Genomic DNA, 23,247 nt, shown 5'->3' with positions numbered 1-23,247 from the left:
GAGGTGACCAAGAACCAGATGGTCCCTCTGACTGAACTCCAGAGTTCCTCTGTGGAGATGAGAGAATCTTCCAGAAGGACAACCATCTCTGTAGCACTCTACCAATCAGGCCATTATGGTAGAGTGGCCAGACAGAAACCACTCCTCAGTAAAAGGCACATGACAGCTCGCTTAGAGTTAGCCAAAAGGCACCTAAACGACTCAGACCATGAGAAACAAGATTCTCTGGTCTGATGAAACCAAGTTGAACTCTTTGGCCTAAATGTCAAGCGTCACGTCTAGAGAAAACCTGGCACCATCCCTACGGTGAAGCAGTCACAGCCAGAAGAGGACTGGCCACCCCACATAGCCTGGTTCCTCTCTAGGTTTCGGCCTTTCTAGGGAGTTTTTCCTAGCCACCGTGCCTCTACATCTGCATTGCTTGCTGTTTGGGGTTTTAGGCTGGGTTTCTGTACAGCACTTTGAGATATCAGCTGATGTATGAAGGGCTATATAAATACATTTGATTTGATTTGGTGGCAGCATCATGCTGTGGGGATGTTTTTCAGCGGCAGGGACCGGGAGACTAGTCAGGATTGAGGGAAAGAGGAACGGAGCAAAGAACAGAGAGATCCTTGATGAAAGCCTGCTCCAGAGCACTTAGGACCTCAGACCACAGCCAAGACAACGCAGGAGTGGCTTTGGGACAAGTCTCTGGATGTCATTATAATTCATTATGGATCCCCATTAGCTGCTGCCAAAGCAGCTAACATCTCTGAAGAGACCTGAAAATAGATGTGCTCCTACTCTCCCCATCCAACCTGACAGAGCTTGAGAGGATCTGCAGAGAAGATTGGGAGAAACTCCCCAAATAAAGGTGAGTCAAGCTTGTAGCTTCATACCCAAGAAGACTCAAAGACTATTTCCAGAGTATTTATATATACATTTGCACATTTCTAAAAACCTGTTTTTGCTTTGTCATTATGGGGTATTATGCGTAGATTGATTAATACATTTTAGAATAAGGCTGTAATGTAACACAATGTAGAACAAGTCAAGGGGTCTGAATACTTTCCAGATGCAATGTATATGTAACACCTATCCCTGACCTTATCCATATACTGTAGCTCAGGCTTGGACTCAGAACCAACCTTTTTACTAGCAGCAATAACCCTAGCTTTGGTCCAGGGTGTTTACATGCCTTCTTTAAGACGCATGTAACGCTCTGCACCAGAGCTACAATAATCCTGACATTGGCCCCAGTCACCCTGCACCTTTGACAGTCTTCTAAGCGTGGACTCAAACTATAACCATAGCCTTAGAGCCAAGTCTGTAATGAGATAAACATCCACACACTACATTGATTTCTCTATCCATGTGAAATCTTTGAAGTCTCTCTTTCATGACTCACAGCAGAAGAATGTCATATGAGGTGAAATCACTTTAATAAACTGAAGTTGTCTCTGTCTCAAACGGCACCCATAGGGCTCTGGTCAAAAGCAGTGCACTATATAAGGAAAGGGGTGCCATTTGGGACGCAACCCTAGTGTTGTGTAAGGGTGGCCCTCGATAACTATTTTAGCCATTAAGGCAGCACTCCTAAGTCCAACAGAAGTGAACAGACATTCCTTTTGGAATAGCAAACTCCAGCTTTCAGCAGACTTCAGCCTCTCCCGGCTTCTCCTGTTTCTCTCTACAGAGGTGAGATAAATTGAGTCCCTGTTGGACTGGTGTTATGGTGCCACAGCTGTCTAACCTGTCTGAGCCACAGCTCTCTCTAACTAACCTGATCTAACTTGCAGACCAAATGGTTGGGTTGGACTCTCCCTCCTGGCTGAAGGCAATACAAGCTTGGTAACACCTCTGACTCATTACAAAAAAGCTATAGTTACAACGCAATAGTAACCATGGCAAAACAAATTTCCGCTTGCACACACACACACACACACACACACACACACACACACACACACACACACACACACACACACACACACACACACACACACACACACACACACACACACACACACACACACACACACCAGTGGTTAGTCTCAAAGAGTTAAGATGGTCAGTAATCTGTTCCCAGGACACTGTTCTGTTGTTGGCAGTCTCCAACGTGTGGAACATAGAACATTCCCTGTCCTTGACCTTTTCCCCACAAATATCCTGCAAGAACCCACCCAAGAAAGCAGCAGACCTGAGTTCAGATGCTATTCGAAACCATCTCAATTATTTTATCATGCTTGATTGATCTTCCATGACTTAATGGACCAATAGAATAGTCAAAAAATCTGCAAAACCTACCGAACTGACACTCCAGGGAAGCTAGAGCAAACGCTGATAGACTGAAAGATTTCTAATAGTATTTGAACCCAGATCACAACACAAGGATGACTCAGCCCCACCAGTTACATTGACCATGTTTACCAGCACTCTCTCATAAACACTGACTGTTTGTTGATGCCACTTAGTAGGACAAGAAAAGCTGAGATGATCTTTCTGATAAGGTGTATCCACTACTGGAATACATGGATGGGTGGGTGGAAAAGTTATAAACACAAACATATACTGTATCTAAACAACATGGCATTAGACAACAACACTGTTAGACATTGCTGTGTTGCAATATCAAATAGATGCTTTTTAAATGCAAAAAAAAAGTTTAGGGAAGACAACAGTAGATATAATATTCAATTAAACATAAAAAACAGGAATATATAAACACATTTCATTACCTCTCTCCAGTTGTTTGCATTTCATAAAATGACAAGGGACAGAGTTATAATCTGCTTTATTTCATTTGTCAAACCATCTTGATGCACGACGCTCCATAGTGTAGTGACTGTGTGTCAGTGGAGGCTGCTGAGGGGAGGACGGCTCATAGTAATGACTGAATGGAGTCAATGGAATGGTATCAGGCATATGGTTTCCATGTGGTTGAAACAATTCCAGCCATTACTATGAGACGTTCCCCTCAGCAGCCTCCACTGCTGTCTGTGAGCGATGAGAAATTCAAGTGCTTTGGCTTGTGCATATGAGTAGAAAATAAGATAATATGTGGCTGAACAGAGAACAGCGGTTAAGACACCATATATTATTGCTTAACAAAATACAATCCATTTTGGCAAAAATGAACAAAGAAATAAAACAAGACATTTAAAATTGATAAACCTCAATTGTTTAAACAACAACTGACAGTAGTAAGTAGTAACACTGATTATGTTTGCAGGCCATGCAGACTTGAAATAAAGGATGCATCCCAAATGGCACCCTATTCCCTATATAGTGCACAATGTTTGACCAGAGCCCTATAGACAAATACAACAGCATTAAGACCAGAGTAACAGTCTGAGACGTGATCCAGGACAGATGAGTGTTTGGGAAGCACACTGATGAACTGAAGACGACACAAAGCTCAGTGCTTCTGTGAAAATAAAACATGTTTATCCAGTGAGGGGGGTCGGTCACTCCTCACCCCCATTTTTTGTCCTTTGTTCTTTGCAGAGGGGAACAAAGTAATCTCTCAAGGTAAATAATTTTTTAAAAGACAGAGGGGAACAAAGTAATCTCTCAAGGTAAATCATTTAAAAACATATCTTAAAGGGGGGAAGGAAGGTGTGGAGGGCTTCTAAACCATGAGCACCGGCCCTTCCGTCCACTTCCAGATACATTAGAAGCAGAATATGTATGTGCATTATTTGCTACCTGTCTGGAAACATATTCGACTGAGCCCAGATAGAGGGCAATGCTGCCATTACAAGAGAAGAAAATAAATATATAACAGTGATGAGTACGTGGTGACAGAATACATTCAGGTATACTGTAGAAGTATGAGTAGAGGCATGTCCTTTATCCTTCTCCAGAGGTATTCTTGGCACAACCCATTATGTCCAGATTGTCAGTCCATCTTTTCATCAAACTGTAATGTCACACTGCAGCAAACCCTGAAACAGAATAGTGTGTAGCTCTCAATGTTCCTAGAGAGTTCTAGCTCTCGTTTTTCTAGAGAATTCTAGAATGTTGTAGTTCTATCTCTCCAGTGTAGTGCAGGGATTATGCCATTTACCACAGTTCTCCTCTGTCAGAGCGAGAAACCCTTCAGAACCCTTCACCAGCCTTCTTTCCTGAATACAGTATGGCTCAGCCAGGGTTAGGGTTAGGTTGGGGGAACAGAGCAGGACTTCACAATGCTGCTTCCTCCTCTATCTCTCTCTCTGTGACCTGGGATTGGCTGGATGTTGTCATCAGCATCCTGAGCCACAGATCCCATTGGTCAAGTCCTGTATAACCCCAGCCTTCACCAGCTTAATCAGGAACTCCTTCTCCTTAGAAATGTTGTGAGTCCAGGACTGTGAATAGGAGACAGACAGGGAGGAGAGGTGTGGAGAGAGGGGGATGGAGGGAGGATAGAGGAGTACAAAGGAGAGAATGGTAGAGGAGAGGAGATGCAGAATAACAGGAGTGGGAGTGGACAGAGGAACAGAGGAAAACGGTAGGTACTTTACAGGAGATGCAGGTAAAAAGTCACATTCTTTGGGAAGGGAGGCAGGGACTATGTCAAAGATGTTGCATCCACATTTCTTTACTTTCAACTTTTGATCACAGAGATCAGTGGAGGTAAATGCCAGAGGTACAATAGTAACATAAAAGAAGACCTAAAGTAAACAGACTATTGAGGTTGACAGTGAAACTATTGTCTTTTTAAAGGAGCTTTCTTCACTTACGGAGCTGCCCCTTAAATACAGGGGATGAGAGGGAGAGACAATACCAGACGACTGACTGTACAATGTGGGACACTAAACGTGGGGTGTAAACCACTTTATTGTGGGCTGTTGGATACAAAAGATAAGAGACAGAAAGAGATAACTGCTTTCTTGTCATGGCTTTACAAGCGAAATGTGAAAACCATTCACCGCTCAAAATAGCAACGTCTGTGGTCTAAGATCTGAGGTTGGGGATGCCGGTATATGACGGAAATTTATGGTGGGGAAACTAGTGTCATTACAGACTTGTTCAAAACACCTGTAGTATCAACCACGACCACTGCTTTACAGGAGCGACCCATCCCTAAGACCTGTTGTTATGGAGTTCAAAGGCAATATCTATAGCGTGTCTGGTCTCAAACCCCACCCTTTACCTCACTATCCTATATAACTGCCATACGTGTTCCATTGTTTACAGGACACGTTATCTGTAGAACCATGCTTAAAAGAGAGTGCTGTAGGCTAGACTGGTAGAGTTGGTTCATGTTTGGAGCCTGTAGGGACAGCTGAGTGACTGACAGCTCAGAAGAGCGAGGAGGGGATTGACTAGGGCTCCACATGCTTTCACCTGCTCCTCTGACTCTCTCTCTCTCTCTGTCTCTCTCTCTCTCTCTCAGTGCTTCACACTCCCTCCTCCCCCCCCCCTCTCTCTCTCTCTGTCTCTCTCTCTCTCTCTGTCTCTCTCTCTCTGTCTCTCTCTCAGCGCTTCACACTCCCTCCTCCTCCCCCCCTCTCTCTCTCTGTCTCTCTCTCTCTCTCTCTGTCTCTCTCTCTCTGTCTCTCTCTCAGCGCTTCACACTCCCTCCTCCCCACCCCCCTCTCTCTCTCTCTCTCTCTCTCTCTCTCTCTCAGTGCTTCACACTCCCTCCTCCCCCCCCTCCCTCTCTCTCTCTCTGTCTCTCTCTCTCTCTCTGTCTCTCTCTCTCTGTCTCTCTCTCAGCGCTTCACACTCCCTCCTCCCCACCCTCTCTCTCTCTGTCTCTCTCTCTCTCTCTCAGCGCTTCTCACTCCCTCCTCCCCACCCCCCCTCTCTCTCTGTCTCTCTCTCTCTCTCAGCGCTTCACACTCCCTCCTCCCCCCTCTCTCTCTCTCTCTCTCAGCGCTTCACACTCCCTCCTCCCCACCCTCTCACTCTCTCTCTCTCTGTCTCTCTCTCTCTCTCTCTCAGCACTTCACACCCCCCCTATCTCTCTCTCAGCGCTTCACACTCCCTCCTCCCCACCCAGGGCTTCCCTCTAAAGAGTTAGGAAATCCTTCAGGCAGAGATTAGACAGACGGAACAAAACACACCTAAGCATAATATGTTAGAAGAATGCAGGATTCCAGGCACTTGATTTCTCAATAATATCTATAGGATATTTGTTCAGTCTTGCTTCATTTGGTCTTAGTGACTAATGCTGGTGTCATTATGAGGAGACTACGGTGATAGATGATTGAACAGTTGTATCTGTTCAGGACATGTCTGTGTGTGATCCATTCAGAGGGAGCTTAGCCTGCTGGACCGAGCCGTTCTACAGGCACAGACCCAAAGGTCTTTGAGTGTGAGGCCCAGCGGTCATCTTGGATTGACAGCTTAACACTGGCCCTGGACTGGGTCACCCAGAGAGAGAATACTGTACTACCACAGCTCTCAATTATACATGCAAGGGGGTTGGAGGAGGGGCTGAGACAGGTTTGTGTCACTGCAAATGGAAGAGAGCGCACACTGACACCTGGTTGGGGAGTCGTGTGTGTGTGTGCTGGGGGTGATCACATGTCAGCCATGGAGGGACCAGACCAGCCCCTCTGGGCTCTGACATACCTTAGTAAAGAGTGATTTATGACCAGGCAGAGTGCTGTGTACATAATGAAGGGATCAGATGGACCTTCCAGACACTGGGACAAGTGTCTGTGTCCCAAGTGGCACTAGATTCCCTATATAGTGCACTACTTTTGAACAGGGCCCTTAGGGGTCTGGTAAAAAGTAGTGTACTGTAGGGAATAGGGTGCCACTTGGGACACACTTGCTATTGTGCTTGTGGTCCTGCCCCCTCTTCAAACACCAGCACCCACAGGCTCCTCTACACCTGACTTCCATTACCCATCTAACTCCTCATCTTACTCCACACACTACCCATCTTACTCTACATCTTACTCCACATCTTACTCCACATCTTACTCCACATCTTACTCCACACTCTACTCCACATCTTACTCCACATCTTACTCCACATCTTACTTCACACACTACCCATCTTACTCCACATCTTACTCCACACACTACACATCTTACTCCACATCTTATGCCACACCCTACTCCACATCTTACTCCACATCCTACTCCACATCTTACTCCACACACTACTCCACATATTACTCCCCACCCTACTCCACATCTTACTCCACATATTACTCCACATCTTACTCCACACCCTACTCCACATCCTACTCAACACCCTACTCCACATCTTACTCCACACACTACTCAACACCCTACTCCACATTCTACTCAACACCCTACTCCACATCCTACTCAACACCCTACTCCACATTCTACTCAACACCCTACTCCACATCCTACTCAACACCTTACTCCACATCCTACTCCATACCCTACTCCACATCCTACTCCACATACTACTCCACATCCTACTCCACACGCTACTCCACATGCTACTCCACATGCTACTCCACATTCTACTCCACATCTCGCCTCCCGTGTGGTGGTGGGAACTGGGAAGTAACACGATGAACATTAGAGAGAAACCACAGGACTCTTGGAGAAGGGTATTAAATAAGGAGAGAAAGGTCAGTGTAAACTTCCCCTGCAGAGAAGTAAACTAGCCAAGCTAAACAGAGAGGATGTTGGTAGACAGTTTAAAGGGAGACAGAGACACACGCTTAGCAGGGAATGCTAACATACCAACACAGCCCTGGCTGTATGGTTCATAGCTGTTGACTTTGAGTGGGCGGATGGATGGATGTTCCTGTTCTGTTCCGGTAACTAAGGGTTCAGAGAACAGACGATACCACGGCAACACACAGTCAGGTGACATACAAGGTTGTCTGTGTCGCTTTCATAAACCATCCCTTTCACAACTTAACCCTTTCAAAATCTAAACTTGTCATAATGCTTTCACAAACTTAGTAGGATAGCCTTCTGGAATGAGGGATTGAATGACTCACTTCAGGAATGAATCACTGCAACCAAGGATGAGATAAAGATCTTTATAGTATTCATGACATGAACAACTGTGATTCCCTACAAGGTTGTCTTTCTGTATCTTTCAGGTCAACCTACCCCTTTCACAGAGACTAACACCTCACCTCACACAAGTCTAAGTCTGAGTGAGTGGACTTAAAGCAGATCTGAGTCTCTCTAGATATAGCCAAACATCCATCCGACACCTGTTCACTACACAGTAAAGTCTCTAGAAAGAATGACTCGGGTTTCATTGGAAATAGTTTAGAATTACAGTGCATGGTTCAAATATTCAGGTCAGTTTGTCTCTAAATGTCCCTACTGATTTACAAGACGTTTATAAACACTTCTCTTAATGGAGTTATTTTGACATTGGCACCAAACTAAGCCATCAGTTCTTCTCACTTTGATGCAGTATGGAGTGGGTGTGTGTGTGTGTGTGTGTGAACATGTAGGTGAGCGGTGAGTTGCTGGGTAAGGATGACACAAGCCTCATCCATAGTTACCCATCAGACTGACAGCATACAGTACACATGCCCCTCTTTCAGCTTCCATTATTTGAACAGGGCTCTGCTAAAAACCTAAACAAACCTTCTGCTTTAGGTCAGTGTGACCTCATGGTCAGATGAAGGCATTGTTTTACAATTTACATGACATTTTTGTTCCATGATGTGTATGTCAAGGCCCCAATCTGAACCTTAAGAGTGGTAAATGGCTGGCGTCAGTCGTCACGTCAGTGGTACCTCTTTGATGGCCGCCATCCTGATCTTCTCGTAGTAGTGTAGGGGGGCGTGAGGGGTGCTCATGTCATAGCCAAATCCAGCCACGGCTACCTCATCACAGTTATGGAGGGCCATTGTTATGGCAACCGTCCCCAGGGTCGGAATATTCTGGAAAACACAGAAGAGAAGACAAATATTCCCTGAAACTGGACAGAATGGCAGTAGAACTGTTGGAGGAATAGAACATGGGGTAACTAAAGGGAAATGTAAAAGGTTACCAAAACAGAACACATGGAATGGAACTTTGAAAGACCTAGTCATGGCACATTTAGATTAAGGAAACAATGGCAATTTATTTTGTTAACAGAGCTGGTGAGAGAAAGGAAAACGTCCTCTCTCTCTCTTCCCCCGTCACTCTCTCACTCTCCCCCTCTCTCCCGCTCTCTGTGCTGCTTGAACTTCTGCTGCTTGAGATAGCTGGACATCCCGGTAGGAACGAAGTGAACTTATCAGCTGTCTGGGTGTTTGAGGGAGTTGCTGCAGGTGTATCTGTGGTGCTGAAGGTCTCCATTCTCCCTCTTACAGACACACTGTGGCAGACCCTGTGCCAGGCTGTAGGCAGCAGGTCAACAGCCCTGTGGCCAGGCAGGCTAATACCGAAAGGCTTATCAGTGTAGCTCTGTGTATGACAGACATGGCTAATCCTGCTAGCATAGCAGCGGGCGTACTGCCTGGTGGCTGATTAAAACCAACCACCTCTAGCCTCTACAGTACATCTCCAGCATAGGTCCATGCTCCCTCCATGGCCCTCTATAGGTGTGGATGTTACAACAAGGAAGGGTATCTTCTCTAGCAGCTATTGAAAAGCTACTGGTTGATAAAAAGGTCCAACTAGCTCTAGCCTCTACAGTACATCTACAGCTCAGGTCGATGCTTCTCAAGTCCTTGCTCTCTCTACGGCTGTCAGCCACGTCTCTCTACTGGGTGTGAATGAACAGGATTGTATTGTGTACACACTGTTCTGCTGTTCACTAGTATTCGCGTCTTGATTATTAATGCCTCAATTCACACTTCCATGACAACATTCCGTCAGGAGGGGGTATCATAAACTACACAATTCTGAGCTTGATTTTGATGACCCCTTGCAGCATAGCTCTTAAAGATTTAAGGACATCAATGAACACAATTTGTGTACATTATCTTTGAATTCCTGAGATTGGAGGCATGGCATTGGCCCATATTAGTTCCAGTAGTGCTGACATCCAAACGGGACTCTAACAGTAAACAGTATTAGTTTGTGTTCTGACTCATTGCTGCTGAGACATCTGGAGCGCCCAGAGCAGAGCAGAGCCAACTAAGGCACCTGGAGGGGCTGTTGTATGTCTGTAGTGTGTTAGGGTACACTGAAAACAGGACAGAAGGGTTCTGGTTCTGAAATGGTTCTTCCTGAGCTCTTGGAGAACTCTTGCACGATAAAGAACCTTTCAGTTCAGTGGGGTGTTCTTGACGTGGCATCTACGGTTCTTCATAATTCTAAAAGGTTCTTGAATGTATGGAAGCCTGCAGATGGGTCCCTTTCATAGCACACAGCAAACTGGTCAGTGTTACTTGTGCAGATTTTTCAGTGTAACATTTCTAGTGTTGATTCAAGAGTTAAATTAACACTCAGTGGTGTAAAATAACCCCAATGTTGGTGTTAAGTTATCAGAGTTGAACCGAAAACCACACCCATCATTATCATATTTCCCAACATGCTCTAATACAGGTTGATCTTCTGAATTGTTTGTTTCAATATCTAAGTATTTGCAGGTACATTGATCAATTAATTCATCTTATGCTACTCAAATATGTGACCCGTTTCAAGAAGGTAGGCAGGCGTATGTCGCATGTCACTACCTCACAGGAGAGGCATTTGAACGTTTTATTTTTTTATCAAAATGTGTTTTTTGGCAGAAATGCCTTCTGGAACATGTGTGCCTTAATAACAAATGTGTATGCCATCTGTAAATACCAATAACATTGTTAAATTATGAGCCTAGTTGGTTAAGCCACAGAAAAATACAGGAACCTTCCCACTAGCCATGATTGGCTGAGATAATGGATGGGCTGGACATGCCGAGAGATGATTTCGGATTGGGTTCGCCATGTAGCAGTCTATAACATGAGCTGCTCAGTATGTGTGGATAATCCTTTCGACCTTTGTTTTTAAAAAACAGAAGAAGTTTTGCTACTCCGCTCAACATTGCTGCCCTGAAGTTAATAGCGCTATCAGTAGGAAAAAGCTATGATGGACTACTTTCTGGAGGACGATCGTGCCATGCTGACTCTCCCTGACTTTGAAAATGAATCAGACAATGAGGAAATCTCTGATTTAGGTAAAAACATTTTCATTGAACCAGAAATTGTAGTCCTCTGATGATGGTGTCGTTGTCATGGAAGAAGTTGACCGAGTTTTGAAATCAGTGGAATGCCCGGTGGAAGCAGAGAGGTGATTGCCAAATAAGGAGAGAGTCCAAAAGAGAACAGGAGGCTGTTGTATAAAACACCTGTCTCTGGATGACATCTTCAAACTAAGGGCAACCATCGTATCCAAGACAAGCAGGGAGAAGCGTTCATCCATGTATATGAGTAAGAGTCTAGCTACTTTTTCAGATATTATACATTTCTAATTTGGTCAGAAAGTCGTTTTCATTGCAAGTTAAAGCGTACTGTTAGCTAGCTAGCTAAAGTTAGCTGGCTGGCTCGCTAGCTAAGGTTACATGTATGATCTGTGTAGTAATATTTTTCGTAGCTCAGAAAGCCATTTGCATTGCTAGTTATAGCTTTATAATAGCTAGGTAACATTGAACCTAGTTGGTTAGCTTGAGCTACCTGCAGATTCATGCATGGTATTATTGCTGCGTTCAAAACAATTAGGAACTCTGCAAAATACGAGGTCAAATCGTGACAGTGATCTTCAGGTCAGAAAGTCGGAGTTCTAGAAAGAAGCCCGAGTGGGATTCCCGAGTTGGATAACTGTTCAAATCAATTTTTCCCAGCCAGAGCTAGTTCTTTTCAGAGTTCCCAATTGTATTGAACGGGGCATTAGAGTTGGGATTACGGTTTATTGTTTAGCTACCTACATGTCTAAACAAAAGACGCCACTATGCAAGTAACAAATAAACTTAGATGTTATTGGATATAGTGTGTGTTTACCAGAGACAGAAATGTGAATTACAACATGACGTGCACCAGTCAGATTAGGATATAGGCCAAGGTCTAGGTAAAGTGTATTTTTACAACAACTTTCACCACCTTTAGTCTTGAAATCTTTGGTTGTTTACTACACTGTGATTAAAGAGATGGGTGGGGCTAAGGCTTAAGTGGGTGTGAACGATGCTGAACGGGTGTTGACAAAGAAGAGCTCTCCAGTACATGTATCAAAACATTCACGTCCATTTTCACAAAAGTGGGGTTACAAGTTTATCAACTTTCAAAGCAGAATTACTTCCCCATTGTTCCTCAATTGCAGTCTCTACTTTTATCCAATGTAAAAAACACAATTTCAAATGTTGCTACATAGAAACGAATCCAAGTGGTGGGTCACATATAAATAACATAGAAACTATTCCAATCTGTTACTTGGACTGGTAACACTTTATATTAAGGTCCCTTAAAATAAACAATTTCAAAACAGTTTGTAAAGAGTTTACTTGTCACGCCCTGGTCTTAGTATTTTGTGTTTATATATTTATTTGGTCAGGCCAGGGTGTGACATGGGGTTATTTTGTGTTGTGTTGTGGTATTGGGGGTTTTAGTAGGTATTGGGATTGTGGCTGAGTAGGGGTGTCTAGCATAGTCTATGGCTGCCTGAGGTTGTCAATCAGAGTCAGGTGATTCTCGTTGTCTCTGATTGGGAACCATATTTAGGTAGCCTGGGTTTCACTGTGTGTTTGTGGGTGATTGTTCCTGTCTTAGTGTTTTGTATTTCACCAGATAGGCTGTTTCGGTTTTCATTATTTCATTTCGTTAGTTTTGTAGTTTCTGCATGTATAGGTTTTCCTTCATTAAAATATATCATGAATCATCACCATGCTGCATTTTGGTCCGATCCTTGTTCTACCTCTTCGTCAGAGGAGGAGATAGAAGAGAGCCGTTACATTACTTACAATTTATTAATAATTATTCCTACATTTGTAAATGTCAATAAGCAATCTCTAAATACATATTTAGAACACAATTTTCAAGTATTTATAAGATAAGTAATAAGGTGTTTGATCATAGTATGTTCACAATTTGTAAATAATTAATAATATACTTATAAACCTGTTGTAAAGGAGTTATTGTAAACTCAGAATATTATTTTAAAAAATGTAATGATTGATTTGTCATGTTCGAGGAGAATAAAGTAAAGAGGAGAAGAAAGTGATTAGAATACATTCTTCTTTTATTGAAGGAAGAACACTTAAACAAACTAACCAAAACGAACATGAAACTATGAACAACGAGTGCAAACACAGGCAACTACACAGACAATAACCCACAAACTTTCCAAGGCATATGGCTTGCCTAAATATGGTCCCCAATCAGAGACAACGATAAAAAGCTGCCTCTGATTGAGAACCAACCAAGGCAACCATAGACATAAAAACACCTAGACTGTATAAACCATACAAAAAACATAGACAGGTGGAAAACACACAGGTGGAAAACACATATATCACCCTCGTCACACCCTGACCTAAACAAAATAATAAGGAACACAAAGATAACTAAGGTCAGGGCGTGACAGTACCCCCCTCAAAGGTGGGGGCCGCAAACATAAACCTGTATGGGAGGGTCTGGGTGGGCATCTAACCTCGGTGGCGGCTCTGTGGCGTGTCTGGGTGGGCATCCCGCCTCGGTGGCGGGTCTGAGTCCGCTCTTGTAGCACCGACCCGTGGATCATCGTCGGAGGCTCTGGACTGCAGATCCTCGCCATAGGCCCCGGGCTGGGTACCCTCGCTGCTTGGATCATCGCCGGATGTTCTGGACTGGGGACCTGGACTGGGAACCTTCGTTTGAGGTTCCGGACTATGGCCCGTAGTTTGAGGTTCCGGACTGTGGCCCGTCGTTTGAGGTTCCGGACTGTGGCCCGTCATTTGAGGTTCCGGTCTGTGAACTGTCGCCAGACGCTCTGGACTGCCGAGGCGCACTGTAGGCCTGGTGCGTGGTGCCGGCACTGGTGGTACTGGGCTGGTGACACACACCTCAGGGCGAGTGCGAGGAGCAGGAACAGGGCGTACTGGGCTCTGGAGGAGCACGGGAAACCTGGTGCATGGTGTTGTCACTGGTGGTACTGGGCTGGTGACACACACCTCAGGGCGAGTGCGGGGAGGAGGCGCAGGATAAACTGGACCGTGGAGACGCATTGGAGATCCAGAACATAGAGTTGGCACAATGCGTCCTGGATGCCCATTCTAGCCCGGCAAATGCGAGGAGCTGGAATAGAGCGCTCCAGGCTAGAATAGCGCACTGGAGACACCGTGCGCATCTCTGCATAACACAGTGCCTGACCTGTTACACGCTCCCCACAGTAAGCACGAGGAGTTGGCTCAGGTCTCCTACCTGACACAGCCAATCCTAATCTAAAGTTCCTGCTGGAAGTGTTGTAGAATTTAATGGGATGTTTTAGCATTAGATAGCCTAGCATGCTGATGAAAAAAGGCAGTTTAATGAAAAACGAGCAGTATTTCAATGTTCTCTATTTCGCGGCTTCGATAATGGGATAATTAGGAGTACAGCGACACCTTCCATCCCCGAATTTAGGTATGTTTTCAAACCATAGTGAAAACATATTAACATATTTATTGTTTAATATAGGCCCCCTTTGACTCGAAGGCAGACTGAACATCATGTTTTCTTAATATCATGAAATATCAAATATGTAACTGAAATCGTTCAAGCAAGAAGTCCTTATATGTTCTTGTATTATGTACTTCTTCTTGTTTTAGGATGCAGATATGGATAGCAGCCATTTTACGGGCTCCTGACCTGTTTTGTGTGTTTTTCTATGCTGATCGTATTTTTTTTTAACATAATATTTCCACCATAATTTCCTATGACAGAAAACAGCAGTGAGTTTCCCTTTCTCTCACCCCTCTCCCCATCTGTCCATTGTTGTGAGGCAGGCCGATGAACCTGAAGGCAGCCTCCTGGATGAAGTAAGGGTTGAGGATCCTCATCTCACTGGGCTCCCTGGGGACATGACGGGCCACAGACTTCCAGAACCCTTCTGTGCTACGCTATGAGAGACAGAGAGATAAATAGAGGGGGGCAGGGGGAGGGAGAGAGAGAGACAGAGAGAGAGAGAGAGAGAAAGATTCTGCAAAAATATCCTCCGTGTACAACGTAGAACACCAAATAATGCATGCAGAGCAGAATTAGGCCGATACCCAGTAATTATCAAAATCCAGAAAAGAGCTGTTAAATTCTATAACCACCTAAAAGGAAGCGATTCCCAAACCTTCCACAACAAAGCCATCACCTACAGAGAGATGAACCTGGAGAAGAGTCCCCTAAGCAAGCTGGTCCTGGGGCTCTGTTCACAAACACACCCTACAGAGTCCCAGGACAGCAGCACAATTAGACCCAACCAAATCATGAGAAAACAAAAAGATAATTACTTGACACATTGGAAAGAATTAACAAAAAAACAGAGCAAACTAGAATGCTATTTGGCCCTACACAGAGAGTACACAGCGGCAGAATACCTGACCACTGTGACTGACCCAAAATTAAGGAAAGCTTTGACTATGTACAGACTCAGCGAGCATAGCCTTGCTATTGAGAAAGGCCGCCGTAGGCAGACATGGCTCTCAAGAGAAGACAGGCTATGTGCTCACTGCCCACAAAATGAGGTGGAAACTGAGCTGCACTTCCTAACCTCCTGCCCAATGTATGACCATATTAGAGACATATTTCCCTCAGATTACACAGATCCACAAAGAATTCGAAAACAAATCCAATTTTGAAAAACTCCCATATCTACTGGGTGAAATTCCACAGTGTGCCATCAAAGCAGCAAGATTTGTGACCTGTTGCCACGAGAAAAGGGCAACCAGTGAAGAACACGCACCATTGTAAATACAACCCATATCTATGCTTATTTATTTTATCTTGTGTCCTTTACCATTTGTACATTGTTAAAACACTGTATATATATATATAATATGACATTTGTAATGTCTTTATTGTTTTGAAACTTCTGTATGTGTGATGTCTACTGTTAATTGTTATTGTTTATTTCACTTTATATATTATCTACCTCACTTGCTTTGGCAATGTTAACACATGTTTCCCATGCCAATAAAGCCCTTGAATTGAATTGAATTGAAAGAAAGAGAGCGAGCGAGAAAGAGAGCGAGAGTGAGAAATATAAAGGTTAGTGTAATTGTAGCATGAAAAAATGGCCCCTAGCCGTAATAATAAATTAAGAAATCAGTAAAACATTTACTACTTTCAATAACAATGTGATCTCTCTCTGTTGGTGGTCTCCTAAAGCACAACTCTTCTTGCTCTCAGAGTCAACTGTTGCATATCAAATACCAGGGAGCTCAGAGCACCTAAACATCTCTTCTCATCAGACCTGTGTTGAAATACTATTTGAAATCCTTTAAAATACTTTGAGCAATTGCTCTAGCCTGCCTGGTGCCAGATGGGTGGGGTTTTCAGTTTGGGGACGATTCTATTAGTCCATTAAGCCAGGCAAGCTTAAACAAGCACTTGAGTGGGTTGAGTCACTGATGTGATCTTCCTGTCTGGGTTGGCGCCCCCCTCCCTTGTGTTGTGCCGTGGCGGAGATCTTTGTGGGCTCTACTCGGCCTTGTCTCAGGGTGGTAAGTTGGTGGTTGAAGATATCCCTCTAGTGGTGTGGGGGCTGTGCTTTGGCAAAGTTGGTGGGGTTATATCCTTCCTGTTTGGCCCTGTCCGGGGGTATCATCGGATGGGGCCACAGTGTCTCCTGACCCCTCCTGTCTCAGCCTCCAGTATTTATGCTGCAGTAGTTTATGTGTCGGGGGGCTAGGGTCAGTTTGTTATATCTGGAGTACTTCTCCTGTCTTATCCGGTGTCCTGTGTGAATTTAAGTGTGCTCTCTCTAATTCTCTCTTTCTTTCTCTCTCTCAGAGGACCTGATCCCTAGGACCATGCCTCAGGACTACCTGGCATGATGACTCCTTGCTCTCCCCAGTCCACCTGGCCTTGCTGCTGCTCCAGTTTCAACTGTTCTGCCTGTGATTATTATTATTTGACCATGCTGGTCATTTATTAACATTTGAACATCTTGGCCATGTTCTGTTATAATCTCCACCCAGCACAGCCAGAAGAGGACTGGCCACCCCTCATGGCCGGGTTCCTCTCTAGGTTTCTTCCTAGGTTTTGGCCTTTCTAGGGAGTTTTTCCTAGACACCGTGCTTCTACACCTGCATTGCTTGCTGTTTGGGGTTTTAGGCTGGGTTTCTGTACAGCACTTTGAGATATCAGCTGATGTACGAAGGGCTATATAAATACATTTGATTTGATAAAGTATTTTAAATGATTTATAATAGTATTTGAACCCAGGTCTGCTTCTATTGTTCTTCTGCCTCACAGTGGTGTAGTGCTGCCTGGAGAAGTGGGTATACTCACATATACTCACATCCAAATGGCACACCTGGCCAAGGAAAGGTGCACTGTGTGAAAAGCTCAATGACAAACAGTGATGCACTCTGAATGACTTTAACATGATAAATCCCATATTGGTCTTTCACAGTCAGGTCCACCCAAGCTGTACTGTGAAAGTCGGCTAATAGTAGGCCTACTATTGAAACAGTTCAACTGAGTCAGGAATTCACAGCATTACATTTCCCACAATTTTTTCAGGTTTTTGTTCTCAAAGTCACACTTTTTTAAATAGAAAAACAACAAAATTGTATGTTCTAAGTCCATAACAATGCTTAAACCACAAGTGTGCAGGCACCTAGCATTATTGTTTGATTAGCCGTGTTTCTGTAGCACATGAGATGGAGTTTGCAAAATAAATGGCCACTGGATTAATGCAAATATTCATGATATCATTCTGACAGGTACGTAGGCATAGGCTACTTTGTAGCTAGTTACCATTGAAAACAGAAGGTTTCTGGGAATGCCTTTCCATCTACCAGAAGACAGTTAGGTCTATTTAATTTTTCCTTTATTTTACTAGACAAGTCAGTTAAGAACAAATTCTTATTTTCAATGACAGCCTAGGAACAGTGGGTTAACTGCCTGTTCAGGGGCAGAACGACAGATTTGTACCTTGTCAGCTTGGGGATTCGAACTTGCAACCTTTCGGTTACTAGTCCAACACTCTAACCACTAGGCTACCCTGCCGCCCCAGTTAGCATTAGCATTAGCATCGCTATATTTTTCCTGTTCCTTAATTGTTTGAAACCTGGAAATTTGACTTCATATTATGAGGCATGTCTTACCTTGCTTCAAAGTAGCCTAGAGTCAAAATCCCACCATAGAAACATGGAGCCAATTATTTTGTATAAAGACTTGCTCATATGCGTTCTGCTCTATTGGTTTTATTTCAACTTTCTTTCATGTGTCTAACAACCAAAGACATTATCCTAGTCATATTAGCAACCCATGATAGTTGTTTAATCTTTAAATCCCCCTCTTTCTAACGTGTATTTCCATCTCTGTCCATGAAACCGTTTGCATGTGCGGTGCGCATTTTAGAACAGTGAAGAAATAATAGTTTATCAACATTTTAAGCTAAACATTCTGATCTGTTCCATCAGCCCTATTAATTGATACAGCGTATACCTCCACTACACTACTTTGATATGTATCAGTGGAGATTAAGGAGTGAGTATACGCAAGGCCCACTGAAAAATAATTGGGTATAAGGCATATGCCTATGTATACCCTCCACTACACTACTGCTGCCTCATGATTAGTTGTGCATTCCTCTCTTCAGCTGAGAAACTGACAAAGTGAGAGCTGACGCTTAGCAGTTGGTCAGTGGATTTTAACACAAGTCACCTGTACAAACAGACCAGAGCGATGCCTTTGATATTTCCAAATAAAGAGTGACTATAAAATATGGCCAAGTGGCTTTGAGGCGGATTTGGCTGTGTGCCCAGGACAAGCCCAGACACATCCCACCTCTCTGTCAGACAGGTTCTGAATAAAGGGCCTCTCTGGTTCTGACAGGGCAACAACATCACAGCAAAGGACACATAAAGCCAAGCCCAGGGACACATAAAGCCAGGCCAAGGGACACAGTCCCCACTGTAGTAAAACTAAAAACATGTGATCTCAGGTTTCACCTCGTCGTTCTGAGAGGGAATAGTGATGGAAGATGATGTAATAAATAAAGAATATGACACCTATACATAATTATTGGGAATTGGCTTTATTTGAGTTATTATACAGTATATTGTGAAAGGTTCCTATTCATATTCAACTTGCTGCAATCAACACAGTGTACAAACGGTGAATGTTGTTGTTATGTGGAGCCTGTCACACCAGTTACACAGACAGTGTTCCAGGTCCTAGTACATTGTAGCAACATCTCAAGCTGGGTCTGGGGCAGGGGGGAGATTCAGAGTGTTTAATAGTCACATGTAGAGGGTCGCAGGTGTGATTGCAGAGTACACTTAAAATATTGGGCTTTGAGCTTCAACATGCAGGACTAAGTGAAATAAAACAATGAAAATGGTCAAATAAAATAAAAATAGAAATGGCACTATATACATAATAACAAATGTGGCAGTGATGAATAATACAATTTCCATTAGGGTGGAGGCAGAGTAAAGACTGTTGAGGGGGTGGGGGGAGTGACCATAGGGGGAGCTGCATGACCATTGAGATGGTGTGGGGACCAAGTGAAATAAAAAATACAAATTAGTTGGGGGGGGGGAATAGGGGAATAGCAGGGGAGGGTGGAGCAGTTAGCTGACTAGTGGTGGCTATTCAGCAGCCTGATGGTCTGAGGGTAGAAACTATTGGCCAGTCTTTCAGTTTTTGCCATGATGCTCCTGTACTGCCTGCATCTGTGTGATTGAAGTGGGGAGAACAGGGCGTGGCTTGGGTGGCTGGGGTCATTGATGATCTTCTTGGCCTTCCTGCGACACCTGGTGTTGTAGATGTCCTGGTGGGCAGACAGTGGTGCGTTCGGCTGCACGTATCACCCTCTGAAAAGCCTTGCTATCCGCGGCAGTGGAGTTGCTGTACCAGGCTGTGATGCAGCCCGACAGTATGCTGTCGATGGTGCTCCTGTAGAACACTGTGAGGGCCCTCGTGGACAGGACAAATTTCTTCAGCATCCTGAGATTGAAGAGTAGCTGTCGTGCCTTCTTCACTATGGTGTCTGTGTGGTTAGACCATTTCAGCTACTCTGAGATGTGTAAGCCGAGGAATTTGAAGTTATTGACCGTCTCTATGGCGGCCCTGTTGATGAGGATGGGGGCTTGTCCAGCCTGGTTCCTCCTGAAGTTCACAATCAGCTCTTTTGTTTTGCTAACGTTAAGGGAGAGGTTGTTTACCTGGCACCACACCATCAGAATGCCTACCTTCTCCCTGTAACTCAGGCTTACTACTGTCGAGTCGTCAGCAAACTTGATGATGGAGTTGGAATTGTGTGAGGCCACCAAGTTCCAGCTCATAGCCTAGCCTACTGGGGTGGGAGGACGTACAGGAAATCAGGGCTGTTTTCTGTGAGGCCCTCTCCTGCACCAAGCAGATACTGTATACTTCATAGAGGAGTTGCAGAGAACCCCAGACCAGTTCAGGGAGCCCTGTGACTTTTACGGGCCACGTGGGGTTCCTTTTACGGGCTAGGGGTTTATAAAAGACAAGTAAAGAACACCTCACAGCACAGGCCATTTATCATCTATTTTTTATTTTGTCCAAAAGAGAGATTTGTTGCCCTTCCATGTAGGCCTAGGTACCGCACGCTTAGATAACTAACTTGGCAATCTAACCCAACACAGAAGTAACGTCATCTCCATGAAGCTACAGCTACAGAAGCATTGTTTTGGTTTTTCCTTCAAAGGGAGAATGTTCTGGAGTAGATAAAAGCCAGCTGAACGTCTGTTTATCCAATAGGAATAATATTTTCTTTGATTCCTTTTGACAAAACCCATCCCATTCCATGAGTCATGTCAAGCCTCCAACCACAAATAAATACCATGGCTAATTGGCCTCGGCTGGCACGAACCTAACCCTTACTTTATTTTTCCCATTTCCGTGGTAGAGATTCTAGAATTAAGAAAAGAAGTGTCAGAACTCCAATGCTTTTGACGAGAGCCCTGGTCAAAAGTAGTGCCCTAAATAGGGAATGTGGTGCCATTTGGGACGCAGAACCCGTCTGTGGTTTCCCTGGTAATAAAGAAGTGATAAAGTGTGAGGAAATTACCGATATCAGAAACAGATGGAAACCAAACGAAGCACAAAACAACCGTCTCACTCTCTGACATGTGGCTAGTAATTCCCCTACCCCTAAGATTCTAAGTCTTTGGGGGGTCCAAAAAGCCTATTCCTTTTTTCATTTATTTTTTACCGGTCTGTACTGGGTTACCTTCAGATGAGTCTCATGAGCAAAACGGAGAACACATTTGTATTTGTGAGAGTCTCGGGGTGGGGTCATAGTTCGTAGCCCAAATCATTTGTACCCCACAAACGTTTTCATGGGAAGACTGATTTTTGGGATGTCTCCTGGTCTGACAAACACAGTTGTAGCTCTGCCACCTGCCAACGCAGAAGCAGAAGGCCGACATCAGCGGATGTGTTAGATTGAGACGCAGCCCATGCACAACAGAAGTATCTAACTGAAACAGATGGATTCTGATGGTGATTTTTGTATTATGCCAATAAGATTTCTGCACGGCATGGTCATAAACTCTAGGCGAAAAGACTACATAAGAACAACAGCATGATCAGATGAGTCACGATATGACCACAAACTACTCTTAGATAAGATTTCAGATACACTGTATATACAAAAGTATTTGGACACCCCTTCAAATGAGTGGATTTGGTTATTTCAGCGACACCCATTGCTGACAGGTGTATAAAATCAGCCACAAACCATGCAATCTCCATAGATAAACATTGACAGTAGAATGGTCTTACTCAAGAGCTCAGTGACTTTTAACGTGGCACCATCATAGGATGCAACCTTTGCAACAGGTCAGTTCGTCAAATTTCTGCCCTGCTAGAGCTGACCCAGTCAACTGTAAGTGCTGTTATTGTGAAGTGGAAACGTTCAGGAGCAACAACGACTCAGCAGTGAAATGGTAGGCTCACAGAACAGGACTACCGAGTGTGAAGCGCGTAAAAATAGTCTGTCCTCGGTTGCAGCACTCACTACCAAACTGCCTCTGGAAGCAACGTCAGCACACGAACTGTTCGTAGGGAGCTTCATGGAATGGTTTTCCATGGTTGAGCACCAGCACACAAACCTAAGATCACCATGCGCAATGCCAAGCGTCGGCTGGAGTAGTGTAAATCTCACTGCCATTGGACTCTGGAGCAGTGGAAACGTGTTCTCTGGAGTGATGAATCACGCTTCACCACCTGGCAGTCTAACGGACGAATCTGGGTTTGGCGGATGTCAGGAGAACACTACCTGCCCCAATGCATGGTGCCAAGTCTAAAGTTTGGTGGAGGAGGAATAATGGTCTGGGTCTGTTTTTCATGGTTTGGTCTAGGCCCCTTAGTTCCAGTGAAAGGAAATATTAATGCTACAGCATAAAAAGACATTCTAGTCGATTCTGTGCTTCCAATTTTGTGGCAACAGTTTGGGGAAGGCCGTTCCTGTTTCAGCATGGCAAAGCGAGGTCCATACAGAAATGGTTTGTCAAGATCGGTGTTGAAGAACTTGACTGGCCTACACAGAGCCCTGACCTCAACCCCATCTGACACCTTTGGGATGAATTGGAACGCCAACTGCGAGCCAGGCCTAATCGCCCAACATCAGTGCCAGACCTCACTAATGCTATTGTGGCTGAATGGAAGCAACATCTAGTGGAAAGCCTTCCCAGAAGAGTGAATGCTGTTGTAGCAGCAAAGGGGGGACCAACTCCATATGATTTCGGAATGAGATGTTTGACGAGCAGGTGTCTACATACTTTTGGTCATGTACTTTAAATTAGATTTTAAAAAACATGAGTTAGGAGTGGGGGATTTGAATGCAAAATAAGACAATGAAAAATATGACAAAACGGATAATACATAAATGTTTTTTTTAAAATCATTGCACACAAAGTCCAACCGAAACTTGACTTTCTCTTTTAACCCAACCCCTCTGAATAAGAGAGGTGCAAGGGGCTGTAATAGGCGGTTAACTGCCTTGCTCAAGGCCGGAACGACAGGTTTTTCAGCTCGTCGGTTCAGGGTTTTGAACTGGGAATCTTTCTACAGGCCCAACGCTCTAACCGCTAGGCCACCTGCCGCCCAACAAGGTTCAAACAGCCCCAGTGAAAGCATTACTCTGGAAGAGGTCACGTGTGCTCTTGGCGAGGATGGCTGTGTAGTTGAGCAGCTCCATCGAACACAACAGTAAATTGGTTTTGGCAATGATATTTACCCATTTTGGGGCATAGTT

The 23,247-nt window shown here is 44.3% G+C and overlaps 1 protein-coding gene across 4 annotated transcripts in view; it reads right to left on the bottom strand.

The window, feature by feature from the left end:
* Nucleotides 1-2,759: 2,759 nt before the first annotated feature.
* The window catches only part of LOC112251285 (CMP-N-acetylneuraminate-beta-1,4-galactoside alpha-2,3-sialyltransferase), a 75,484-nt gene continuing 54,996 nt past the window's right edge, over nt 2,760-23,247 (bottom strand). For 3 of the 4 annotated variants that reach the window (XM_024422191.2, XM_024422192.2, XM_024422195.2), the window contains 3 exons: nt 14,768-14,914; nt 8,673-8,819; nt 2,760-4,334 (listed from right to left, as the gene is read on the bottom strand). In XM_024422191.2, coding sequence (XP_024277959.1) covers nt 4,230-4,334; nt 8,673-8,819; nt 14,768-14,914 — 399 coding nt within the window. In that variant the 3' untranslated portion in view covers nt 2,760-4,229. The remainder of the gene's footprint in view (nt 4,335-8,672; nt 8,820-14,767; nt 14,915-23,247) is intronic. The other variant, XM_024422194.2, reaches the window with a different exon arrangement.

The sequence above is a fragment of the Oncorhynchus tshawytscha genome, linkage group LG05 (assembly GCF_018296145.1).
Source record: "Oncorhynchus tshawytscha isolate Ot180627B linkage group LG05, Otsh_v2.0, whole genome shotgun sequence".
Lineage (NCBI taxonomy): Eukaryota > Metazoa > Chordata > Actinopteri > Salmoniformes > Salmonidae > Oncorhynchus > Oncorhynchus tshawytscha.
The sequence above is the reverse complement of the archived record's forward strand: the minus strand, read 5'-3'. Positions and strand labels throughout refer to the sequence as shown.